The sequence below is a fragment of the Sceloporus occidentalis genome, unplaced genomic scaffold (genome assembly GCF_023333645.1).
Source record: "Sceloporus occidentalis isolate IW3139 unplaced genomic scaffold, rSceOcc1.0.p SCAF_4, whole genome shotgun sequence".
Taxonomy (NCBI): Eukaryota; Metazoa; Chordata; class Lepidosauria; order Squamata; family Phrynosomatidae; genus Sceloporus; species Sceloporus occidentalis.
The window spans coordinates 54,954,132-54,979,942 of NW_028316984.1; the positions used below are offsets into that span (position 1 = coordinate 54,954,132).

At 40.7% G+C, this 25,811-nt stretch overlaps 1 protein-coding gene across 10 annotated transcripts in view; it reads left to right on the top strand.

Annotated features, from left to right (window-relative positions):
• The window catches only part of ZEB2 (zinc finger E-box binding homeobox 2), a 195,256-nt gene that overhangs the window by 129,988 nt on the left and 39,457 nt on the right, over positions 1 to 25,811 (top strand). For all 10 annotated transcript variants that reach the window (XM_089520068.1, XM_089520070.1, XM_089520077.1 and 7 more), the window contains 4 exons: positions 4,896 to 4,967; positions 18,344 to 18,532; positions 19,238 to 19,452; positions 21,877 to 21,985. In XM_089520068.1, coding sequence (XP_089376194.1) covers positions 4,896 to 4,967; positions 18,344 to 18,532; positions 19,238 to 19,452; positions 21,877 to 21,985 — 585 coding nt within the window. The remainder of the gene's footprint in view (positions 1 to 4,895; positions 4,968 to 18,343; positions 18,533 to 19,237; positions 19,453 to 21,876; positions 21,986 to 25,811) is intronic.

Here is a 25,811-nt window from a genome sequence, read left to right on the forward strand (position 1 = left end):
CAAGTGTTTTCAAAATAAATATACTTGGGGTTCTTAGGCGGGCACATTGCTCTCAGTCAGATGAAGTCTGCAAAACTTAGGTGTTCTGCAGAAAAATAAACTCTGCCCAAACCTGTACTTGCTCTGTATTTGATATCTGAACACACCAGGCAGATTTTACCTTTGAGTAGCTTTGGAGTTTCTGGGTTACACAAGCATTGGTGATATCGGAAGAAAGTTTTTACATTGCTAATGCACTTTTGCAAAATGTTTATGCTTCAAAGAGATGGATACATGGTTCTGTTCTGGAACAGTTTTCCTGAAACATAAGGAGATGTAATGTAAAATTTCTTCTGAAACTACACCTAGATACAAAACTTGCAGAAAGTCAGGTTCATAACTGGGAAAGATTCTGATGATGATGCATTTTTGTGACCCACACACACACCACACACAAAAGAAATACATTTCACGGTGTCTGAGTATTTGCAAGATTTTTGGGAAGCAGTTATATCATAATGGAACTTCTCTGTACAGAAGAAATTACAATGAGGAAGGAAACACAGCCGTGAAGAAAAATAAAACAAAAAGAAAATGCAGCTAGCTGTTTCCCCCTTGGTGACTGAGTAGTTGTGCCCTGAGATGGAAACAAACTTGTGACTCCTTTCTACCAGAAATCACATGAGCTGATCAAGGAAGAAAAAAAATCCACACAAGCTATATTTATATCCAGCACTAAACCTCTCACAAGTACTGTACCTTGATTCAGCTTTCTGGTAAGCTACCAGAAGAAATACTACAGTTGTGATGCAGTGTATCACAACTGACAACATTTTTATCAATGTGTATGGATTTTTCTAAAGTGTTTAGAATCAAGAAGTGCTGTAAAAATGTTTAGTAGAGAAGGAAAAATGCCAGATCTCTGTAAACTATGTAGTTTGTATGAATTAATGACTATTTGTGCATTAATAGTTTAACTCAGAATCTTTTTTTATTTTATTTTAAGTTAGAAAATAATAAAATGTATATTTATAGCTCCATAAAGTATTCTGGCTGTAAAGCTTTGCATCAAATCAGTTTGGCTTTATTTTTGATTAGAAAGCTACAATTAGATGCTGTAATTTCACCAACTAATTACTCATAAAATGGGACACTTGAAAACTACTGTAAAGATTGCAAATTTCCGAATGAGCCAAGAATAGATCTCTGTTTAAACTATTCTCCTTTTTCTTCTAAAAATTTACACAGAAATAAATTATTATAGTATCACATTATTCCATTATCAAAATCCTTATTTTAAGAAAAGCAGTGTGGTTTTAAAGTTTTGAAAACAAATTCAGTCATTATCTTTAGACTAACTAGTTACAATCTCTTTGTGTAGGCGATTTGGATGTTTGTTGTACTACTTAAAATATTTTAAAACATATCATTCAATGAAATGGATACCTGATTCTTTTCACCAGTTAAATACTAGGTCAGTATCACAACTGAACACATGTAGATACAGGATTCAGTGTGGGTAGAAGTGCACATCAAGATTTACTGAGACAGTCTATTGTCTTTCACAGTAAGCTTGAGTGGAGCTGGAATTGGGAATATTTCACCCTTAGAATTTACCTGCAAAATTTAAGATGCACTAGGCCAGTGGTCCTCAAATCTTTTGGGGCTATTTCCCCCTTTCCGCTTGAGTCACAACACTAGTACCTCCCAGTACCTATTTCTTGATACTGTTTTTGGAGCCAGCCAGTGACATCTATCCCAGCTGCATCCAGCTCACCATCAGCTCCTTCTCTTACACCTCACCCTCATGCATGAATACAATAGCAGCAACAGTCCTACTCCTCCCTCCCACCTGCCCCAGCTTTACAGCAAAAGGAAGGCTGCCTGGACACCTGCATGGTGACTGGGTGCAGAGGGAGCACCTTAGCAGCCAGTCGAACAACAACCACAAAGCTGGTCACCTTAGGAGCAGCAACCAAGCAGCATCTCTCCTGTGCTGGCCTTGCAGCAAAGCCCAGAGCAGGCAAGAAGCTTCTCAGTCGCTGCCTGTCTAACTATTTGGATACTATTCCCTTTGTACCTGGTCACCCTGGGAGCATCAAACAAGCAGCTGTCTGAGTAGCCACTGAGAAACCTCTCACCCATGCTGGCCTTGTGGCAAAGGGCAGCATGGGCAAGAAGTATCTTGGTCATTGCTTGACCAGCTGATTGACTGCTGTTCCCAACATGACCAGGTGCAAAGGGAGAATCTTCCCCTCCGTAAGGTAAGACTCCAAATGCTTTTTTGCCAAGGCAGAGTGGGGCACAGCTAACTTCCTACTTTTCACCCTGGCAAGGAAGGATTCTTTTTCTGAGAGAGGCAAAAGAAGTAAAGAATTCACTGGATACTCCTCTCGCCCCTTCCCCATGGACATGCTTTCCTCACACAGTTTCAAGTTGTTGTCTCACACACAGAGAGAGACATTGTTTCTTTTGCTACCTCTTCTCTTGGCCTACCCAACCAACGAAAGCAGGAACAGTAATGTAGTTCCAGCCTGCCAGTCATGTCCCAACAAAACTCACAAAGCTTAAGCAGCGTCCCAAATGTGAAAACTCCTTTTTGCTGCCACCTCTGCCCCTTAACCACATGCTCTGACTCCTCATCTCCACCATGGTTCTAAAGGCTGCTGCTTCCCCTTATCTTTCTTGTACGCCAGTACTTTGACTCAAGGCTCATCTGCTGCCCCATTTTTTCTCATTGCCTCCCTGGATCTTTCCACCACCCCGGGGGGGGGGGGGGGGAGGTGTACCACCTAATTTGGGAATCACTGCTTTAGGTAATGGTATCAGTTAACCAGAAGACTTTCTGTTCTACAACCTAAACATTTATCCTTCACTTTCTTCAAAAAGCTTAGAATAGCATGCATATCCCCTTCTCCAGTGACGTAAATTAGGCTGAAACATATAACTTTATCGCACCGGGTTCTCGGCCCGGCCTGGCAGGAAACGGAAACGAGTGGGGGACGGATTTTACCGCACACACCCGTCCCTCACTCGTTCTGTTCCCCCTCTCTTCCCTGCCCATTCCGTTCCAAAGGGCACGCTTTTTGAGAACTGTTCAGAACAGTTCTCAAAAATTTCCCCCTCTGGAACAGATTAAGAACGGAAGAGAAGGGGAACGGAACGAATGAGGGATGGGTGCGTGCGGTAAAATCCGTCCCCCACTCGTTCCGCACTTGTCCCTGCTCCTTCCGTTCCGTGCTCAAAACGGAACGGAAGGAGCCAATGCGATAAAGTTCATAGTGACTTAATAACCAGAGTTATCAAGTGACTTTCATAGTCCAGTGCTCTAACCACTACACAATGTAAGATATGTAGTATTTTATTTTGATTTTCTTATATGCATTAACTCTTGGTTCTAGTATTGTGCTTGCACTTTTTAAAACAATATTAATAAATTAGTTAGGTAAATGTATTTGCCACTTGTTTATTGAAGGGGCCATCACAAAATCCTTTCCTTGATGAACAAACAAACAAAACTATTGTTTCTTGCCATTTATAACATTTATCACAACATACTCTGCAGAAGTTTTCAGAATGCAGTTTTCATAATCCTTCATCATTGGTTGTGCTGATTAAGACTCATAAAACTTGCCATCACACAACATCCAGAGGTCAGCAAGTTGCCCACCCCAATGTAATGGTGAAAAAACTATGTCTGAGTCTCGAGATGGTTCCATATATCCATAAGAGCTGGTTTGTTTCTTTGGCATGTGTTTGACTGGATAACATGAACTGTAATAGCAATCATTCATGTGATCCTTTTTCAAACTGCTAAGATCCCAGGGAATGTACTGGGCAAGTCCATACCCAGTGACAACTGAAATGTCTCACCTGGAGAAAACCCACATTGTGCAAATTCAGTTGCTCGTCTAACCTGATCACATTTATGAAATTGCCTAAACAAAGCTAATTACAAGTGGCCTATTTTGTACTTTGGCTGAAAGCACAATTTTTTTTAACTGCAGTTTGCTTGGTGTTTGGCAAACTGTTTTCTAAGTGAATACAGGTACAACTCAGTTAACAAAGTGGATGTATACCACGGCATTACTTCTTCAGCAATAACAACAACAACAAAAATGGAACCAGAGGCAGAAATAACATGGGAAAAAATAGAAATAGGTTCCTATACTACAAAAAAGAAGAGCAGTTCAGCATATTTCAGCAAATTAATTATTCCAAACTAACAATCTGTACATGTGAAATGAAATTACCAGGTCCACAAAGACATGCATAAGTAAACAAAAAAAAAATTTGAATCTTCTAAACATTGAAAGCTTCTTCCAAAATGCACTGTGGTGATTTTTTCTTTCACCAGCTTCCATGTTTGGGTGCAAAAACTTAACAGATTTAAGCTTTTTAAAACTTGTTTAAGGTAGCTGGGGAAGGAGAGATATGTTTCCCCCCTTTACTCTCTGTTCTGCTTACACACGCTCAGTAAGGATTTTGGAGGAAGCTGCTGTTTACCTTGCCTGTTTATAAACACATGCCTACAGTAAGATTGCCTACAGCAGGATCCCATTCTTTTCCAGCTCATTTTTTATTTATTATGTGGTTTGCTGTAGACACATTGCTGCAACCAAGTTCCAGCCCATCGTGAAGTCGAAGGCATTCATGGCCGGCTTCCATAGCTTTTTGTGGGTTTTTCGGGCTACATAGAACATGGCCACATAGCCCGAAAAACCCACAAAGAACTATTCCAGTCCATCTTTAACATACCACAGATGTTGATGCTACTACAAAAGCTTTCAGCTAGACAGAGGACAAGGAAAGGGGTGCTGAGAGTTCATAACAAACCTGTAAAAAGGAGCTTTTTTTGTCAGAGACTTTGTTAAGTGAAGTGTGTGTGTACTAAAATGTACATTCTTGTATTACAGAAGAAATGAAGGAAGAGTATGACACCATGGGGCCTGAAGCTGCCATTCAGACCACTGGAAACAACGGAACAGGTAAGGGCACATCTTTGGAAACTTCTCTTGTTTTCTCTTACCATTGATTTATTTCTGCAATCAAAGTTTTCTATCAGCCAGATAGAAATTTCTATCACTTAGACAAGGTAGCTTATTTTTCTAGTTAAATGTTTTGGTTATACCTAATAACCTGCACATCTTTAATTGCTTCGGTGTGATACAAGCCAGTGTTCCAGACTTGACTTTGCTGAAGTTACTGGGAATATTTTCATAGAAATCCATATAGCTAGGACTGTTTCACTGGCATTTGACAACAATGGATTTTTTTATTTTTTAACATTACCTTCATTTGTCTTTTCCTCATTTACTGTGGCAGTATACTTGGGAATGAACAAATTCCAGCACTGTTTCTCAAATACTGGTGGCTATGTGGAGTTTAATATATTTGGAGCTATCTTGTTTTGAGCGTGTGTATATGTGTGTAAGTTGTCTGTCGAATTATGGCAACCCCATGAGGTTTTCTATAGCACCCAGTATTTGTTGGCAGTCTCCCATTTAAATACTAACCAGAGCTGGCACTGCTTAGCTTCCAAGATCAGACAGATCTGGTGCATTTAGGGTAGAAGCATATTTATAATGATAATGAGTGCTGGTTTTGTATCTTAAAATCCAAACCTACACGTTTTATTAGGTGCACTTTTCCCCACTTTCTCAGATGCCTGAAGCTTTCTGATACAAAGAAAATGAGTATGTAAATAAATATTACATATATATTCACAATCATATGCTAGATCTGTATAGGGGTATACATACTTCCAAGTATAGTTCTCTCCCCCCCCCCCCTTTCTCTTTTTCTTTATCCACTATTCTCAGAAACATAGTTTTGCATACAGACAAAAAGAAAGCAGCACTGAAGCCACAGGACTTTATCATATGTAGGTCCTATGTGCTTCTATCCCAAAAATGGTTAAGTAGTGGCATCCGAGAAAAGCAATCCCATTTGGTATTGGTTATCACACAGAGAGCACAAGGGGTTAAAAGCACACTAAAGTGGGCCCAATGCGAATTTGGCTATCAAAAGGAGACAAACAAATCCTCATTGCAAGCTCATAAATACATTTTTGGGGCATGCTCGAAAGTGTCATTTCCACAAGTGCACACACACACATGCTCCAGGGAAGGGAGGGGATATCCTCTTTGCCACAGAAGCCCCAAAAGGTGATTCAGAAAAAGGCAGAATGAGGATACCCTTTGAAAATTCCTAAAACCACACACAAAGACATACAAGAGACAGAGAGAAAGGAGGGGGCTGGTTCCATAAACCTGCCTGGTTCCAGGGAGGGCTGATACTCCCCGAAGCCCTCCTTTTCCAGGGCATGTCCTCCCTTTCTCCCTCCTGTCCAGGAGGACTTCCAAATTGCTCTCCCTCTGCCTTCTCACACCAGCGATGCCATGCCAGTGGTCCCCAAACTGTGCCCTTTGAGAGATTTTGGACTTCAGTTCCCAGAAGCCTGAGTCACATTGGGCAATAGTCAGGAATTCTGGACCCCAAAGTCCAAAATCCCTTAAAGAGCACAATTTCGGCACCACTGAGCTATGCCCTTAATTAGAGGCTCCATTTGAGGAGGACAGAATGGGGCGAGGAACCTGTGTGTGTATCCTTTTAAGTAATCTCTCCCAGGGGCAGCAAGGCAGCTTCAGAAATCAGGAAATCGGATGCATCTGGAGAGTTGCATTTTCACACAGCAGCCACGTGAGAGGAGTCAATTCGCAAGCAACTAAATCTGGTAGTTTTGTGAATTTAGTTATTTCCTGATTGACCTCACATTTTCCCTGCATTCTCTTCTGATTGCAACTGATTGAATTTGTTCCTAAGCCCTGGATGACCCTCCATTGCCACTCCTTTAAACTTCCAATTTTGCCCCGTGTGATACTGTCCATAGAGGCATTGGTCCAAAATACACTGCAGAAATAATCCAGTTTGAGACTGCTTTAACTGCTTTGGCTCAGGGCTAGGGAATCCTGGGAAGTGTAGTTTGTTGTGGCACCAGAGCTCTCTGAAAGAAAAGGCTAAATGTCCTACAAAACTACAATTCCCAGAATTCCCTAGCATTGAGCCAGGACAGTTAAAGCGGTCTCAAACTAGATTATTCCTGCAGTCTGTTTTGGACCATTGGACCTATCTTTACTGTTTGGTAGAAAACTAATAAGACATCAGATGCTGGCGAAACATCAAGAAGAAACTCTTCTAGAACATGGCACACAGCCCCAAAACCTCACAAAAAACTAGACATCAGATGATTCGTCTTATTCATTTTTGAAGCAGCTGTAGCAGCTATTTGGATTTGATTGGAAGATATGGTTTCAGTGCAGGTAGGCTACTTATTGTCAGCCTATGAAGATTTTCACACCGGTGCTTACAGTGCGTTAAGCACTGGTAAAGCAATGGTAAAACGTTTTTGAACCGTGAAGGTGTGAAAGCCCATCATGCACCTAAAACTTCAGTGAAACGTCCCCTCTGCTCTACCATCTTTGAATCATTAGCAGAGCAGCCATTTCCTATTATTGCAAAGTTCCCGTTTATAGGAAATGGCTGCTCCGTGAACTTTCAAGGACAGTAGAGCAGAGGGGATGTTTCAGAAGCATGACGGGCTTTCACGCCTTCACGCTTCAGGAACATTTTACCTGCACTTTACCGGCACTTAACCCACAGTAAGTGCTGGTGTGAAAATCTTCTAAGTCTCCTTTTGGTTGGGGAAGACACCCATGCCTGACAATTTATTAGAATTATTATTATTACATTTTATTTAAATTTGTACAGCGCTGTACATAGAATGGATAAAATCAATAAGAATAATAAAACCTGCCAGTGGCATACAATCTAAAAATAACAAATGCATATAACAGTAGATAGAAATACAAGTTAATAAAATAAGCAAACAACAGGTCCTATCCGAATTCCCAGGTCAAGTCTACAGAACCTAATGCAGTCCATAAGTGTGAGGAGTCCATTGTAATATTAAGCTGATGAAGACAGGACATTTTTAACTGTATGAAAATGGAAGCAAAGGAAATGTTATCATAAGGCACAAATTATTTCATACTGCCCTAGCCTAATTTCCATCCTAAAAAGTTGTTTTAATATTCCATTATGTGATTGGATGATTTAGCAACCACTAGAAACATTGTTAAAGAAGGTGGCACCCAAATGTTTAAAGGATTTTATTACTCACACATCTTTTATACCCACACCCACATGTTCTTATTAGACTTCATAACAAAGTGACTTGCTTGATTCATACGGAGGAAAATAAAGCAAAAAATAAATAAAATAGTTTTTACTGGTGTTGAGGTTTGCCCCCCCCCCCCTTTTTTTTTTTTTTTTTGGTTTGGCATGTTAATCTTGTGCATCGGAAAGTAATCTGGAAAGTAAAATGAAGTCACTTTATTTTGATTACATATGAATTGCAATGCAGAATTTCAAGAACTCATGCTGAAAAATTGTTTTGTTTCACATATATTATTTTTTCTTTTCAAAAGCCAAGAACATATGTTAGTAATTAGATATCAAAGGGTCCAAGCCATACCCAAAAAAATATGGAAAATCGTGACCAAATTTTAAAGATTCTTTCACCATGCCTTTGCCATTTGCATGATTTCTCACAACAAAACTGAAATAAGCACAGTAGTGTTATACTGCTAGTTTACACCTGTGCTGATATTCTTCTCCATGGCTTGCAGATTAAAAGAGGACAGCATACAGTACTAAGAGTCTGGGATGGACAAATACATTTTTTAACACGGTTAAATTAAGAGGCACTTGAAACATTGCTGGTTCCTATGGAATGCCAATGCAAGTGCTTCCTTTTGGAGTCAACTGTCTGTGGCAGTGACAATGTTTCAGAGCTTTAAATGCATAGAGTATCTCTGTGTCAGTGCCAGCCACAACTTGCACTACTGGCATGTGGCAAGAGTAATTTTTGAATTGGTCTAAGCTTCTGACCAAATCACAAGTGTATTAAAGCCTTTTTCATTGGTCGTCCCACACACGGCAGCCACTTCTAAGTTCCATCCATTTATATAGGATTTATGAATACCTGACCACACATATGACTGCTGTATATTAGGTCACATTAATGGCTGAATTGCTGTTTTTACTTTGAGTGATAGGTACACCCAATTCACAGAGCAGATTTTAAGGGTTTGCATTTCAGCCCACTGCCAACTGATTCCAGTATCAGGCTTCTTGCAGTTGGATATCCAGAAGACTGTTAATATCAGTCCTGGTATCAGTGTGACATCTCCCCACTGAAAAATGGTCTTAGATTCTGCAATAATGTTTCACATGCAACCACAGAGTGGTGGTGGTGATGATCTCTAAGTATCTGAACATTAATTTTTATTGACTTTGGAAGAGGTAAAATAAGTACCATGTAAACCAACATTGCTTTAAGGTGTTACATCCCAATAAATATTTTTAGGAAATGGTTGAGCGAATTCCTCAAAGATTTTTTGTTTGTTAAATTCCCTCCTCTCCCCTACAGTAGACAAGTGCACTTTGCTGAGGCAGTATTTTTGTTTTAAGTAGGAAAAGAGTTCTCTGCAGAGAGGAAAACAGAAGTAAAAGTTGGCAAGTTAGAAGGAATGATCGTTTTGAGACTGTAATCTGCATGTACCAATGAGGGCCTGCCACTTCCTGCTTAATGAAGGCTGCGGTTTTATTAGCTTTGTTGCCGATTAGGAGCAGCTATCTCCATCTTACAGCAAAAGTTCCCACAAGAAATAACTGGCCTCCCAAGCTCTTGAGTGTCTCCTTTAAATATCTACTTTCCTTAGTGTGGTTTATGCACAGCTCATATGATGTTATGCTACCCCAGGCTTTAAGGAGTCCCTGCCCCAGTCCTTAATTAAAACAAGACTTCCTTAGTGAGGTCACTTACTTTACATCTTCCTAAAAAGCTTGACTCACAGATGGGAGTGTGATTTCTGTGTGCAATTTAAATTCACAAGGAATCGATGAGAGAGTGGCTATATGCATAGAAATCTTGCAAAGGGCATATAAGGAGAAACTCCCCTTCAGTTAAAGAGCTATTCATGGGATTGGGGGAGGTTGAAAACATTCTTGTTTTGCCACACTGATCACTTATTCCACTGATGACCAAATGCTCTTCACTAACACAATAAAAACTCTGAAACGCCTGATCTGCATACAGATGACATTTGATATTTATATTATTCTGTAAAGTATAATCACACTGCTAGCGTTGTTTCAGTTAAGGAGCTATCCGCTCCTCAGTAAATCCCATAGTTTTTAAGGGTTTATAACTTAGACATAAACATTTGCTTTAGCTCCTGAATTCTTTTAATATACATAGACACTGACTAATGCCCAGGTTCTAGAACCTCAGAGACATTTACTGTCAAGGAAGAGAATTAAAGTCTCCTATGCAAAGCTGGAGTTCAGAATTGTTTTTAGATTGATTGAAGGAGACAGAACATGAGGCTACAGATCTAATGAAACAGGCAGGAGCGAAAGAGATGAGAAAGAACTGTTCAGGATATGGGGACAATTGTATGTTTTGTGATTACAGGATAAATAGAACCTCCAATTTAAAATATGCCTTCAATAAACTATTATTATTATTATTATTATTTAGTGCTGTAGATTTGCACAGTGCTGTACATACAAACAATAAAATAGATAAGAGCAAACCATGTCTTTTTGGATAAATCAATTCTGCCCAAGTGTGAACCAAATGCGGATTGGAATCGATTTAAATTTGCCCTTCAGCCGGCTGGAGCAGGTCCATTTTGAACTGATTCATTTGTGAATGTGAACCATAAGTGGGTTATTTTACAGGGGAAAATGTGATCGGGGCAAATGTAATGGGAACCATGCTCCACTGTTGAATTGATCCATTGATTCGAATTGCAGACCTTTTTTTTTTTTGTAAGTGGGAATGAGGCCTCAGTTTACAGCAAATGAAGTAAGCTGAGGAGAAAGGGGAAGGTTGGAGGAGAAGAGAGAAGCTGAAACATTTTAAAAGCAACAGAGGATAATGAGGATTGTCTCACTAAATCAGGACAGTTGGAGGGTGTGGAGATGGAAGTTTTTTTCTTTTGTGAAATGGAACAAGATCCTGCAGAGACTCATGCTGCAAAAATGGAGATGGCAGTATTTATTCATTCCCTTAGCAATTTTCCATGTCTCTTCTGAGATGGCTACACATATATTCCCCACCCAAATGCCCATATCAGATTTTCAGGGAACAATAGCAGTTGCAGAGGAAAGAAAGGATTAAGAAATGAATGAATGAATGAATGAATGAATGAATGAAAATTGTTCCACTCTGTTCCTGATTAGACCACTGCAATGCACTCTTTATAGGGCTGCCCTTGAAGATGACGTGGAAACTGCAACTAGTGCAAAATTCAGCATCTAGACTGTTCACTGGAATTTTATTCAGATAACATAGAACACCTTTTCTGAAGGAATTGTACTGGCTGCCAAATCATTTTCTTTCTGAATTCAAGGTGCTGTCAATAATACTTAAAGCCTTGAATGGCTTGGGACCTCGATACTTGAAGGAACACCTTTCTATAAATATACTGTCAGCCATCCCCAACTGTAGACTGGTTGTCCACGACTGGAGTATCCACAGATGGCCCCACTCTGTTCTCCCAATGACAGCATGCACATGTCATGCCACCATTGGGAAGAAAGGGACTTGAGGTCCTGTGTTTTTTCTAATCAAGGGGTGTGCGTGTCCAGAGCGGAACCCTTGCAGAGACTGTCTGTCTGTCTGACTGTGTATGCCTGTCTGATAATCGTGATCTATTGGCAAGGACCTTCCCCATGTCCCATCAGTAGGGGAAATACATTGTGTGAGGACATGAGAGAGGACCCTTTCTGCAGTGGCTCCCTGGTTATGGAATTTCCTCCCCTAGAGACCCAGCTGGTGCCAACATTGGAATCATTTCAGCAGCAAGCTGAAAGCTGCCTATTTATTAAAGCTGTCAGGCCAAACTGATTTCATCCAGGCTGTACATGTTTTATGATAATATCATTCAAGGTTGTTTTAACCAGTTTTAAACTGTTTTTAAATTGAGAAACTACTAATGGTAAGTACTAGTAAGTACAATATGAAAGTGCAACAATAGAAAAGTATTACAGTTCATAAAATAAATAGCATAGAGATCTCGTATATTAAAAACATTCAATACAATTAAAACACATTGAATATAAACAACAGTATAATAAGTGCATCCCCAGAGCAAACAACTGCAAAATCACCAATAAATCTTGCCCGAATTTTTATTGTTACCAGGGCAAAAAGGAAAACCTTGTAAGTTACTATAGAGAAATTTAGAAATTATTTAATATATTTTTAATCTTTAAAAACTTTGATATATTTTTAAAAAGTTGATTTTATTGTAAGATGCCGTGAGATCTTCAGATAAAAGGCAGGATATAAATATTTTTTTAAAATAAAATAAATACACAATTGTTGAACTATGATTCTGCTTTAACTGCCGTGGTTATCCCCAATGTAATCGTGGAATTTGCAGGTTAGGGAGGGATATTCAGAATTCTCAGCCAGAGAGCTCTAGTCCTTCAGCAAACTACAAGCCCTAGGATTCCATAGGATATTACCATGGCAGTTAAAGTAGAATATAGCACTACAATATTGTAGCGTGAATGGGCTATAGACTTCATCCTATGGAATCCTAGTATTTGCAGTTTAGTGAGTGATATTTAGAATTCTCAGCCAGAGAGCTCTACAGCCTCACTGAACCACAAGGCCTAAGACTCCATAGGACGCAGCCATGATAGTTAAAATGGAATCATTGTGGTATAATTATGTAGTGTGAAAGCGCCCTGGAATTCAATCATTATTTGTTGACTTACCTTAGAATCATAGAGTTGGAAGAGACCGCAAGGGCAATCCAGTCCAACCCCAACCCCCTGCCATGCAGGAAATTTTAATCAAAGCATCCTCGACAGATGGCCATCCACCCTCTGCTCAAAGATCTCCAAGGAGACTCCACCACACTCCGAGGGGGTGTGTTCCACTGTCGAACAGCCCCCTCTGTCAATGACCTTGCAATGTTATGGATTCCCCCCACTCAGCTGACCCTATTGTTGTTATTATGATTGTTTTTAAATGCTGTTTTAATTGTTTTATCTTGATGTATTTTTTATCTAAATCTGTACGCTGCTTTGATCAAAAGTTGGAAAAGCGGGATAAAAATAAACTATTAGTAGTAGTAGTAGTAGTAGTAGTATTACTGTCAGGAAGTTCCTCCTAATGTTGAGGTGGAATCTCTTTTCCTGTAGCTTGCATCCATTGCTCTGGGTCCTAGTCTCTGGAGCAGCAGAAAACATACTAACTCCCTCCTCAATGTGACATCCCTTCAAGTATTTAAACAGGGCTATCATATCACCTCTTAACCTTCTCTTCTTCAGGCTAAACATCCCCAGCTCCCTAAGTTGTTCCTCATAGGACATGGTTTCCAGACCCTTCACCATTTTGGTCGCCCTCCTTTGGACACACTCCAGTTTCTCAACATCCTTTTTAAATTGTGATGCCCAGAACTGGACACAATATTCCAGGTGGGGCATGATCAAAGCAGAATAGAGTGGCACTATTACTTCCCTAGATCTAGACACTATACTTCTATTGTGATGTCCCTTGGTGCTATCACTACCTTCCTAGTGTTCCCCAGAAGCTGTTCTTATGATTTTAAGGAAGTTCCCATCCAAATCCTTCTTCTATTTTTATGTCAATAACCAGCTCATCACTTCAGAGTACGTCACCAATCCAAGTTGTGTATTCAATTTTTAACACCACCACTACCTATATAAGCAGACTATAGGATATACGAGGGAAAAAAGCCTGTTGAAATGTTAGAAAAAGTTACATACAGTGGGCCCTTGTTATACGCTGGGGTTTGGTTCCAAGATCCCCGTGGATAACATAATCCGTAGATGCTCAAGTCCCATTAAATATAATGACATAGCAAAATGGTGTCCCTTATAAAAAATGGAAAATCAAGGTTTGATATTTGAAATTTATACTTTTTTTAACATTTTCAAACTGTGGATGCTTGAATCCGTGTATAAAAAATCTGTGTATAAGAAGGGCCGACTGTACTTCAAAAATATCTAACGGTAAAAAGTAAGCACAAGAAGAAGAGCTCTTATAATATTATCTCATACCTCTAAGCTCACACAGATTTATTCCACTGTACAGTATTGGTTCTGCCCAATGATTTTTCCACTGCTGAAAGAAGACTCTTTCATCCAACAGAGGATTCCTCAGTGCAGACATATAGAAGTTTTGGCAAATTTCCTTCCTGCAACCTCTTCATTCACCCACCTAATCTTGCTCCAGTGTTGGGGAATCCTTTCAAATTGTGCAGATTTCAAAATGCCAACCAATTGCTATTATTCATTCCCTGTTTTACAGTAGATAGTTGCTCTGTAGCTAGACCTAAATATGATTGGATGCCAAAGAACAACTTCAGACATGCCCAGTGAACTAAAGGGAACAGCAGTAGTTGTGTAAGCCTGACAACACATGGAAGTAATATGAAATAAGAGTCAACTTAGGCCTGAAACATGCTCTGGGGGCATGGCGTTTACACAGTGCAGGCCCCCAAAGTGCCCGGAAGCCATCCTGGGGCCATCTAAGGCAGCTCAAAAACCGGCCCCCAAAGGAGCTGGTTTTTTCCCGCTCCTATTTGGGGCCATGGCAGGTGGTGCCCTTGGGGCTGTGGTGTGTATTCACCGCAGCCCCAGGGCAATCAGATTGGGAGTGGCATCTGGCCGCTCCTTCCTGCCTGTTTGCTTCAGCCATGAGAATACCTTTTAATGAAAATATTGGCGTGGAGTTATTACTGGTATGTTACCATGTCCCCAAACACAGGGTGAGATGCTAGGTGTTGGTAAAGTGGGTCTTCATTTGGCAAGCTAGCCTACTCTTGGAGAAGGTCAGGGACAAAAATATCTGGATGGAAATTTCTAAAGAGTATAAAAGAGTGATCAAGGGTTTCCATGCATGCATACACATATTGTATTCTTTAATTCTTCCTTTAACATTTTGATCCAAGTGCTTAAGATTCTTGTTTCCAGCTGGATGGAAGAGGGTGGGATACTCTTTTCATAGTGTGAGCATGGAGGTCCCTTTGGACAGTGCCCAGTGGGATGTGTGGCTAATTGGAAACAAGTCAAAAATTTCCTTGCATGTGAAGAATTGTGTGAGGATATCTGGATTCTGTCCATTATCTGAGAGAGATAACATAATATAGTCCAAGGAACTGTGTTTTTAAAAAATGATTCTTTGAAAGTCACTGCCATGCAAATGAAGAAGTAGGCTCAAGTCTACAAAAGCTCATGCTACCAGCTTCGTTCTTTCAAGCAGTGTTCAGATGGTGAAAATTATTTGGGATGAATCCAGGTTGAAACTTTCTTGTTCAAATGCATCCCCAATGCACCTGATTCAGTTTGTTTGGGTTGTTTTTTTTGGGGGGGGGGTGCCGAAAACCCCCCACTTAACCTGGGATAATTGGAACTATTTGTTTTTTGAGTGTTTTCAAAAGATTTGCCTCAGCAGCAGTGTAAATAACAATGTGAATAGTCCCGGGATGGAACCCTGTAAGCCTGACTGCATCTTTCCCCTCCGATGAGGGGAGAGGAGGACTCTCCCTCTCTCATTTTCCAAGGAGCAGTGGGAGACTTTACTGTTGCTGCTACCACCTTGAGACACCCAGCTGGGGACATTTTCTTCCAGGGGTTGCCTTGGTGGGGAGGTGGAAGGCTGGCAAGCATTTCTGAGCAACAGAACACAAAGAGATCTTAAGAGATGCAGTTCTGATAAAAAAAATAGTGTGAATAACAAACCTAGAATCCATGACTTGTCTTATTCAAATCATCGTGCTAAAAAAAAAAGATGTCTGAATAACCCTTCAGTTAGTATCAAAGGTGCTACAAAATCCCTTTGCATACTGATGTTCCAGACTAGCACAGTTATGTCTTTGAATTCTACCACAGGGTATGTGACAGAAAATAAGTATTATAAAAGTAAATAAGTAAATAGTATTATAAATAGTATATAGACTATGGAATCCTAGTATTTGCAAAGAGTAAGAATGGCGCTTGCTAGTTGGTCAAGCAGGTAATATCACCTCTTGCAAATAACATTCTCAACCCACCCCTGCAGCCAAGTATCCTGAAGATTACCCATTTAACTTCCTAAGCTATTTCAGGGTTGTTTATAAGAGAAAATTTCTTTCTGCAATCCCCACACCTTTCCTGCGCCTGTCCTTACTTTAGCCCATCTGATTCATCTGTCTTAATCATGACCCTGTCTGAGGAACCAATTGTGCTGTGCTTGTTTAACTTGAGCTCAGCAGGTTGTGCATTGAAGAAAGATGCTGCATATTGACAGGAACTGAAACATTTTTATTAACAACATCCATGAAGCTATTGCCAGAATTGCTTCCTTCTGTAAATGATATTAAAGCATCTCCTGGGATTTAGTAGTTTCAACCTACAAGTTTTGTTGGGCTGTTTCTCTTCTCTTTTAGAATTCGATATTTCATTTATATTTTGCTAGAAAATTGTTATCCCTCCCTCATAATCCATTTTGGGGGCTTACAGTTTTACTCTTCAGCAAACAGAGGTGTGCAAGTTGATTTTACCCTAACACTATTGACTACATATGGCACTGTAATGGATTTTCTCCTTTATCTGTTGCCTTGAGGCAAAGATGCTAAATATTTCAGTAACCCTATGTGCTGGTTTCCTACCTCAGTCTAAGTTACAATGATGTAAATCTAGTGCTGCTTTCACTCAATAATTATCAATCCAACCCCATTGATTTTAGGGTAGATAGTGCTGATTTATGCTATTGTAACAGGGAGTAGAATCAAGTTGATCTCTATTTTGGTTGCTTTATTAGAGAGAAAAATATTTTAATCATCTAGGCACTTAGTCAGTAATCTGACCTAACCAAATAAAAGTAGCAAAGCTTTAATAAGTATGAACAGTAAAGTCTAAGCACTAGTAAAAGTGTCTGACAGTATATGTGCTGAAGAGGTGCTTTCTAAAATCTTCAAAAAGAGATGCTTTCTAAAATCCAGTTTAAAAGAAAATAATAGGGTTGCTCTTTCAGTTATGTCTGTACTCTGACTTACACATGTCTAACACTTTGATACTGACAGTCTTAAACATGTGTAACTACACAACAGATTGAATGCCAAATCTCTTGGATTAATAATTATTTATAACAACATAGCTTTTACCAAATTGTTCCTGTATCTAATGTTCAGAAAAGAGGGAAGGGAAATTATTAATTTTAGCAAGAGGGTGCTTTGTGGTTCAGAGGACATTATTTTTCATGGGTATGGGCAATAAAATATATAACAACTTTATATTTTAATGAAGGGGGAAAGAAAAACAGTGCAGGCAGCAAAAGTAGTTTTAAAGGCCTGTCATGCATGGTTGCATTGCAGAAATATGTGGTTCTGTTTTGTAAAATAGTTTCAGATATCACATTATCTGAGCAACATATGTCCCTTTTTGTGGGGAGGGGGGAACTAAACATGGCTTAACCAACCAATCAAAGATATTGTGTATTTCAGAGTAAGCAAGGTTTTGTTTTGTTTTTCACTTGAGCTAAAAATCTTTGAATCCTATGAAGCACAAAATTCTCATTTCCCGAACAGTTAAGTCTTGATGGCCCAATAGCAAGTCTTGACTCTTTTTTCCCTATTTGTTTGCCTACTTTCTCTCCATTTTGCCTAAGAAGCGGCAGCCTATATCAGTTTTCTCCCAAAGGCATCAAAGTACCTGTGTGATAAGGATGTATAAACTTCCTGTCCAACTCCCAAGGTTTGGGCATACCCAAAGCCAGGGTAACTCATTAGCCTATCAAGCAGCTGATGTGAGCATGTCAAATAGTGGACTCAAAGTATTTAAGGACAGAGAAAAGCTCCCAGAGGCTGCAGTTATGACCAGTTTCTCAGTAATAATCGCAGCAGAATATCATTAAATTACACATGAGATCAAAACAAGAATAAAGTTTGAAATATTGTTAGTTCAGATTATGTGCACAGATATCATATAATACTATACCTTTCATTCCTGCTAATTGAAAAAAGGCCATCTCTCATTAATGGGTGGCATTGTAAGAAATTTTACCAGATCTATTCGCTTCAAAATCAATCAGAGATCATAATATAAGAGAAATAAACTAGATGGTAGGGATAGCTACAAGATCAGGTTCAATATGTAGATTGACAGCTTCAACAACAGTGCTCAGACAGACATATGAATCCCCCAGAATTGGCATAAACAAAATCATTTCTTTTTCTTTTTGTTCTGTCTTCCCTCTCCCTCTTTTCCATTTTAGTTAAGAATGCAAATTGCACATCAGACTTTGAAGAATACTTTACTAAGAGGAAACTGGAGGAAGGAGATGGACACTCAGTCAGTATAGCAGAGTACCTACGACGCAGTGATACAGCCATTATTTACCCAGAAGCTCCCGAGGAACTGTCTCGTCTTGGCACTCCAGAGGCCAATGGGCAAGAAGAAAATGGTGAGGATGGAATTCATTTTTAGCTACTCTTCTGACCTCTTGCAGCTGTTGCAATTATAAATGCACTACATGCCTGAGTGTTTACCTTAAAATTGAGGAACAGCTGCAGAAGCATGGGATTTCATGAGCAAAGATTGGGACTGTAATTTCATCATATTGTGATTTTCTTATTTATTTCTTTTAGTCAGCAAATTCTGTAGGTGAAATAAATAGCAGACCTTTAATTGTAAATGAGTGGCGTTGTTGCTGGAACATTAATTTTGGAATGACTGTTTTTTTAAAAAAATAAGCAAACTAAGAATTAGCAACTGAGTCTTTATAGTGTTTAATAAACAGTTAAACAAAAGCATCCATGAACAGTAACTATCTCATATTGTATGTGGAGGCAGCAGATTGGCAGTTAAGTATGAAGCTTCAATAAATCAAACCTGGAAACTTCCTTTTTTTTCTCTTTCCAAAGAACATTATTGCAGTTTTGCAACAGGTTACAACAACGTTTTGTATTCTGAACGATTCATACAAGTGTGTGCTCTTTGTGTGCAGAAAATGATTGATGTGGTTTGTAGGCTAGGTAGAAACCAGGGCATCCCAATGTCGACAGATTGCAGTCATTTCTGTCAGTCCATCCTGGGCAATAAGCCCACTAGCTGCCACTCCTTCACTAACCTTGTGGTCTGCTTCTTCTTCCCTGTCCCTTGGTTGCAGACCTGCCACCTGGAACTCCAGATGCTTTTGCCCAACTGTTGACCTGTCCCTACTGCGACCGGGGCTACAAGCGTTTGACATCACTGAAGGAGCACATCAAGTATCGCCATGAGAAGAATGAAGAAAACTTTCCTTGCCCTCTCTGTAACTACACGTTTGCCTACCGTACCCAGCTCGAGCGGCATATGGTGACGCACAAGCCAGGGACAGACCAGGTGGGGGGGCTTGTTTTAAGTGATTTCTTTCTATAATAACCCCTTAGAGAAATGATATTGCTTTGATTGGCAATCATTATTAATTTTTCATGGCATTTTGAAGATGCAGATCTTTTAATGGTAATAGCTTTAATTGAGGTCTAAATGATTTTTTGATGGTCTCTTCTAATATGATTTAATAGTCTTATGTTCACGATCGAATGAGTGTGTTAATTTCTAATTTAGAAATTTTATTTGCACTTTAACTTGACTTTAGTTTCATTTTTTTATGTTCCTCAAAATGTGAATGAAATTGTGGCATTTTAATTATACATTATTAAACATCTCAGCAATTTTAATTTCATTTTTTACCTAGTTTTACCCGGTATTTTGCCCACCCCACATAAGCTCTTAAAGATATTTCATGCGTCTTCTCAGCTTTTCTATTGTTACTTTTTATTGTATGTTTTATAAATTTTCATCTAGTTTATATTTTTGAATCAAACTCATTTCACATATGTTGTGCACTTTATACTCTTTTTAATAAAATATATCCATACTAGGAATCCACCACTGCTGAAATATATCATAATATCATATCTCCTATAAATCAAACTGATTCCTTGACAATATATGGATTAGATTTAATGGAATAAAATGTGTCTGTTTTGAACATATGATTAGGCTTCATTTCATTCTTGAACTAGTCACTCCAAAGTGCTGTACCAAAAGTATTTTTGTGCTAACTAAAGAATCCATTCTTAAATCTACTAGGATGTATTACAAAAGAAATCCAAGTGGTAGATCTTAAAATATACTTATCTACATTGGTTCCTTTTACATAGGAATTTTACAAATAGTTTCTTTCTGCCTCAAAGGATGAGAGTTTATCTAGGTTTATCTTGACAGGGTTTTTAAAAATAAAATATATGTTTAATTAGAGAAACATGCATCAGTCCCATCATCTAATCAAACAATTTGATAATTAGCTCACTATCTCTCACTTAATTTCTGTAATCGATAAAATATCATTCCAACAGAGCTTATCATTTCATTTCAAAGAGTAGAAAGAATTATTAATCTGTAACTCCCCTTTTCCTGGGGAAAAAAAAGAGAGAGACAGCATATCCCTTCCCCATTGTTTCTTACAATCAAAACAGAGCATGGTGAGAATGACTGGAAATTTATCCAACCTAACTGCCTTAAATTTCACATGCAAGAGTGTGATTGTGTTGGCGCATTAGGAATGGTAGCTTTGGTGTTGAAAAGTCCCCTCATTTGCTCATGGCATTTACAATTAGTAAATTAAAATGATTGTATCATATTAACAGTGGCACAACTAAAGTTTATAGTAGTCCTCTGAGGGCTGTGGGGGGAGACAAAGCAGCTGTTGCTGTTTGTTTATGCAACTCAGCAACATATGAGCGCTGGTCCCTCAATGGCGCTCGGCGGGCTGGGCTCTGCTTGATCTTTGAAGGTTGCTGCTGTTTGAACAACCCTCCCTGTGTCCCATGTAACACCATCTGTCTCACTAGGAATGTGGGAAGATTCAGCACACCCTAGCAGTTGTCATACCGTTTCTGTGCTGTCTTTTCTGCAATAGGCTTTTGTGTCATTGCTGCTTGGGAGGGGGGAAAAAGCTGACCTCCTACCTTGAACATCCAGACTAGATGACTGCAGCTCCCCCCCCCCCCTTCTTCTTTTTGTTCAGAATTCAAAGTCACAGCACTTTTCTCACTTGTTCAGAAAGGTCAGCTGTGTTTGATTCTATCTTTGTGCTGCTTTTTGACTTCTCCTTTCTGCCAACTTTTTTCACTTGTTTTGCCCATACTCTTTCACATTGCTCAGAACTGTGTCACGCGTGTGTGTGTGTGAAGAAACAAAAAGATGGTTTGATTCTCTGATCAGTACCTTTTTAAAGCAATGACAGCTTCTTGAATTACATTGCAAGGAAAACTTGTTCTTAAAATCATAACACTAAAATGTTCAGAGGCAAAATACATAGATGTTTTTCAATGTTATGAAGAATTATACATAGTTACAATATGCTGGTAATATTACAAACCTGTGTTTCTTTTAAAAATTAACCAATCCATTCCTCTGAACACTGTGTGCCTCAATATATTGCAGTGCTGATGAAAGACTTAAGAAATAATTCCTAACCAAATGCTGAAAGCACATTCAGATTTGCTTCAGGTTTACTGCCAACATTTTGATTTTTACGGCAGCACTGATGAGGCAAATAAATGTACACGCAGATCTTTCAATCTGAGAGAAAAATGCAAAGTGGTTTTAATTATTTCTTTTCTTAAAAGGAAGTCTCTCCCTCCCTCTGTCTCTCCTTCTTTTGCTCTCTTTACCCACCCACTCACATAACACAAGTACAGATCCTGTATCTGTATCTGTATATGCATAAAATTCATGGTGGTGTCTTTACTCCTCCAGCACCAAATGCTGACCCAAGGAGCAGGCAATCGTAAGTTCAAGTGCACAGAGTGTGGCAAGGCCTTCAAATATAAGCACCATCTGAAGGAACACCTGCGAATCCACAGTGGTGAGTAGTTGAGGTGTCAGGGTTCATATTTGCATTTCATATAATGAGCTGAGTTTTTGACAGAAAAAAAGAAAAAATACTTGAACATAATTTTGTTTAAAACTGTCAAGTTATCTTCATAAACTATATTTAATGCATGTTTGTGTTATTTAGGGGGAAAAGGAGGGGGACTATAAACCAAGGGCTTTCGCAGAAGATATTTTACAAATATCAGAACCTATTCCCTAACCAATTGATTGATTGATTGAATCTAATTGCTCTAGTCAGAGGAATTCAGATGTTCTTGTTCATTTGGCACTTAGGTGCCCTCCTTTTGAAAGTCTTACTCTAAAAAAGAATAATGCAGAAAGCCCTAATGATCAACATGACAAGTGCCTCCAAACCAGAACCGTGCTGTGGTTCAGCTGCAAGAAACACCACAAACTCCATTTTTTGGAACAGCTACCTCACTGATTTTTGTGTATTATATTTGTAACCTATACATCCTTCCTCCAAAGGGTTTAGGGTAGTAACTTTGTTTCTGGCCTGGCTTCCTCCCTGGGAAGGGAGCTAAGGTGGTGACAAAGGGCGAGTTCACTTCACATGGCTTCATTGCCTCTAGGCTGTCTCCTGGGGAGGGGGCTGCAGTGGCAGCGGAGAGACAAGTGTGTCCCTGTGGCTTTGTTGCTGCCCGGCTCTCTCTCCCTAGGGAAGGAGCCGAGGTGGTGGCAGAGGGGTGAACATGCCCCCCATGGGTTTCATCACTGGCCTGGCTCTCTTCCCGGAAAGGGAGCTGGGCTGGTGCCAAAGCCATGAGAGGTGAGTAGTGGGGGGGCTGTGTGCTGTCACAGCCCCCTCAACTAGGAGTCACCAAGTCTGGTGATATCACTGGTTTAGAACAGCTGTTTAGTGTCACAAACATCCCATAATGATAGGTGAAACTAAGAAATAGCAATTTACACAAAAGCTTCACCCAGCAAGCTTTGAAGCTTCAGATTTCTTCATTATATTTTTCAAGGTGCACCTGTCAAATGTTTTGGCTGGATGTAGCAATGTGAAGAATAAAGCTTTCAGTTATCCTCAGCAGACATCTACCATAGGCTACTGTTCTACAGTGAGTGGACACTTCATTGCAGACACATGTTTACTGCAGCATATTGTGTGAAGTGGACCTTTTATGGTCTGGACCTTGAGACCTCCCATGTTGAGATCCAACTTCTGACTTATGGCAACCCTGTGGTGAATCTATCACAGGGTTTTCTGTGACTGAGAATGTGTGGGTCACCCAAGGTCACCCACTGGGTTTCCATGGCCAAGCAGGGAATTAAAACCTGATCTGCAGAGTTTTAGTCCAGTGGTAAACCACTAATGCCAGCATATATAGTATAGTAAAGTATATTTAGTATATAGTATATGGCTATGCTATACTACATTATATATACCAGGGGTAGGCAACCTTTTTGAGCCCGGGGCCGGGTTGCTGTCCCTCAGACAACTGGGGGGCCGAAGCCGGGGGGGTGGAGCTTCCACTTCAGGGTGGAGTTCCCACCCCGGGGCAGAGCTCCCACCCCCGGGGGCGGAGCTTCCACCACCAGGGGCCAGATCACCTCCTCTTTGCCGGCGGGGACCGCTAGCGCTGGAGGCCTCCCCATTTTTGCCGGCCCCTGATGCCAGAGGCCCGCTGCCGCCGCAGGAGCCCTCCAGGAGGGCCCCAGCGACAGCACCGGGCCTCCCAGGGGCCCGCTGCCGCCATAGGAGCCCTCCTGGAGGGCCTCAGCGACAGCACCGGGCCTCCCAGGGGCCCGCTGCTGCCATACGAGCCCTCCTGGAGGCCCCAGCGAAGGCAACGGGCCTCCCAGGGGCCCGCTGCCGCCGCTGGAGCCCTCCTGGAGGACCCCAGCAAAGGCAACAGGCCTCTGAGAGGCCCACTGCTGTCACAAGAGCCCTCCTGGAGGCCCCAGCGAAGGCAACGGGCCTCCCAGGGGCCCGCTGCCGCCGCTGGACCCCTCCTGGAGGACCCCAGAGAAGACAACGGGCCTCTGAGAGGCCCACTGCTGTCACAAGAGCCCTCCAGGAGGGCCCCAGCGGCGGCAACGGGCCTCCCAGAGGCCCGCTGCCGCCATCGGAGCCCTGGGTGCCGCCATTTTGGGTGGGGAAATGGCAGCGAAATCTCGCACGACCCCCGGGAAGGTCGCGCGAGATTTCGCCGCCATTTTCCCCCCCAAAATGGCGGTGCCCATAGCGGGCAAAAGCCGCAACCGGCGGCGGTGGCGGCAGCAGGAGGAGCCAGGGACCGGCTTAAAGGCCTCCGCGGGCTGCATCCGGCCCACGGGCCGGAGGTTGCCGACCCCTGATATATACTATAGTGATAATCATTTCCTCAGAGACAGCTGATTTTGTGTGCACCATTGGATCTCTCTCCTGGATTAAGAGAAATAGGCTGAGTGCATTAAGAAATCCAGGTGCACATCTGAACACATAGCTGGGCACAAAAAAGTGGTAAAATGTGGTACCATTTTACTTTTATAGATTGAATTAGTAAACACATGAAAATCTTACGTAGAGCTTTCCCTCAGCTTAAAAATTATTTGATATAAAGCCAGGGATTCAGTTATTTTAAACTAAAAAGTAAAGACATCAGGCTGTAATCCTTTGCATGTATGCATAGATGTAAACTCCACTGACTTCAGTGGGAGTTACTGTATTCTCAGATAAGGGTGTATCCATTTGCGGCTAAGAATTTGCAATTTTATTTTGAAGATACAAAACTTACTGAAGAGGTTTGTGTAGTCATGCAGTGTTTTAATTCCAAAGTACTGTTTTGCTCATATATTGCTCTAAATATTATTAATTTCAACAGTAAATTCAAGTTTCTCCAGTTGAAACCAATCAAAAGGATGTTCATTGCACCCACTAAAGCCATGGCTTGACCGAGATAGACAAACAGAAAGCCATATTTTTCAATCAGAGAATATCCCCCCTTTCTATCCCCCTGAAGATACCCACTTTCACCACTGATACCCAAACATAGGGAATTGTGATTAATTTCAAAAGCAGTTGGAAAGAAAGTCAAGATCTTTAAACTGCTCTCTGATCCCAGCTTGTTCTCATTTATTGCAGATTAAATAAACCACAGTTCCTTGCTCCCCAGTTTAAGGAAACTATGGTTTGTTTAACTTCATAGAACATTATCTCACCAGCCTCTTTCTCACTGCAGTTATGCTTGTAATAATGAAATGGGAACATACCACTTTCTAGGCAACCATCACTGCACTTCTCTCATTTGCTTCTGCCCCCATCATGCTCTCTTCCTGCCCTCTACTTTAACCTCCTTCCCATATGCTCTATCCAGCATGGCTTTGGGTGGGGTTTTTTTTAGCAATGACTCCCCACTTTAAGTGGGATGTGGTGGCTTAGTGGTTAAGATGCCAGTTCTGATGATCAGAAGATCAGAAAGTTGGCAGTTTGGAGCCCAGGTGTTGCATGATGGGGTGAGCTCCTGTCACTAGTCCCAGATTCTGCAGACCTAGCAGTTCGAAAGAATGCAAATGCAAGTAGATAAATAGGTACCACTTCTTGGTGGGAAGGTACCAGCATTTGGTGCAGTCATGTTGGCCACAGGACCACCAGAGCAGTCCTCGGACAACGCTGGCTCTTCGGCTTAGAAACAGAGATGAGCACCAGCCCTACAGTCGGTCACAACTACACACTGGATGTAATCACATGGGCCATCCATACCAAAAATGGTTAAAGTGGTGGCATCCCAGAAAAGCAAGCCCATTTGCTAATAGTTATCGCACACAACAGCTCAACAAGGGGTTAAAGGCACATTAGTTAGGGTCAGATT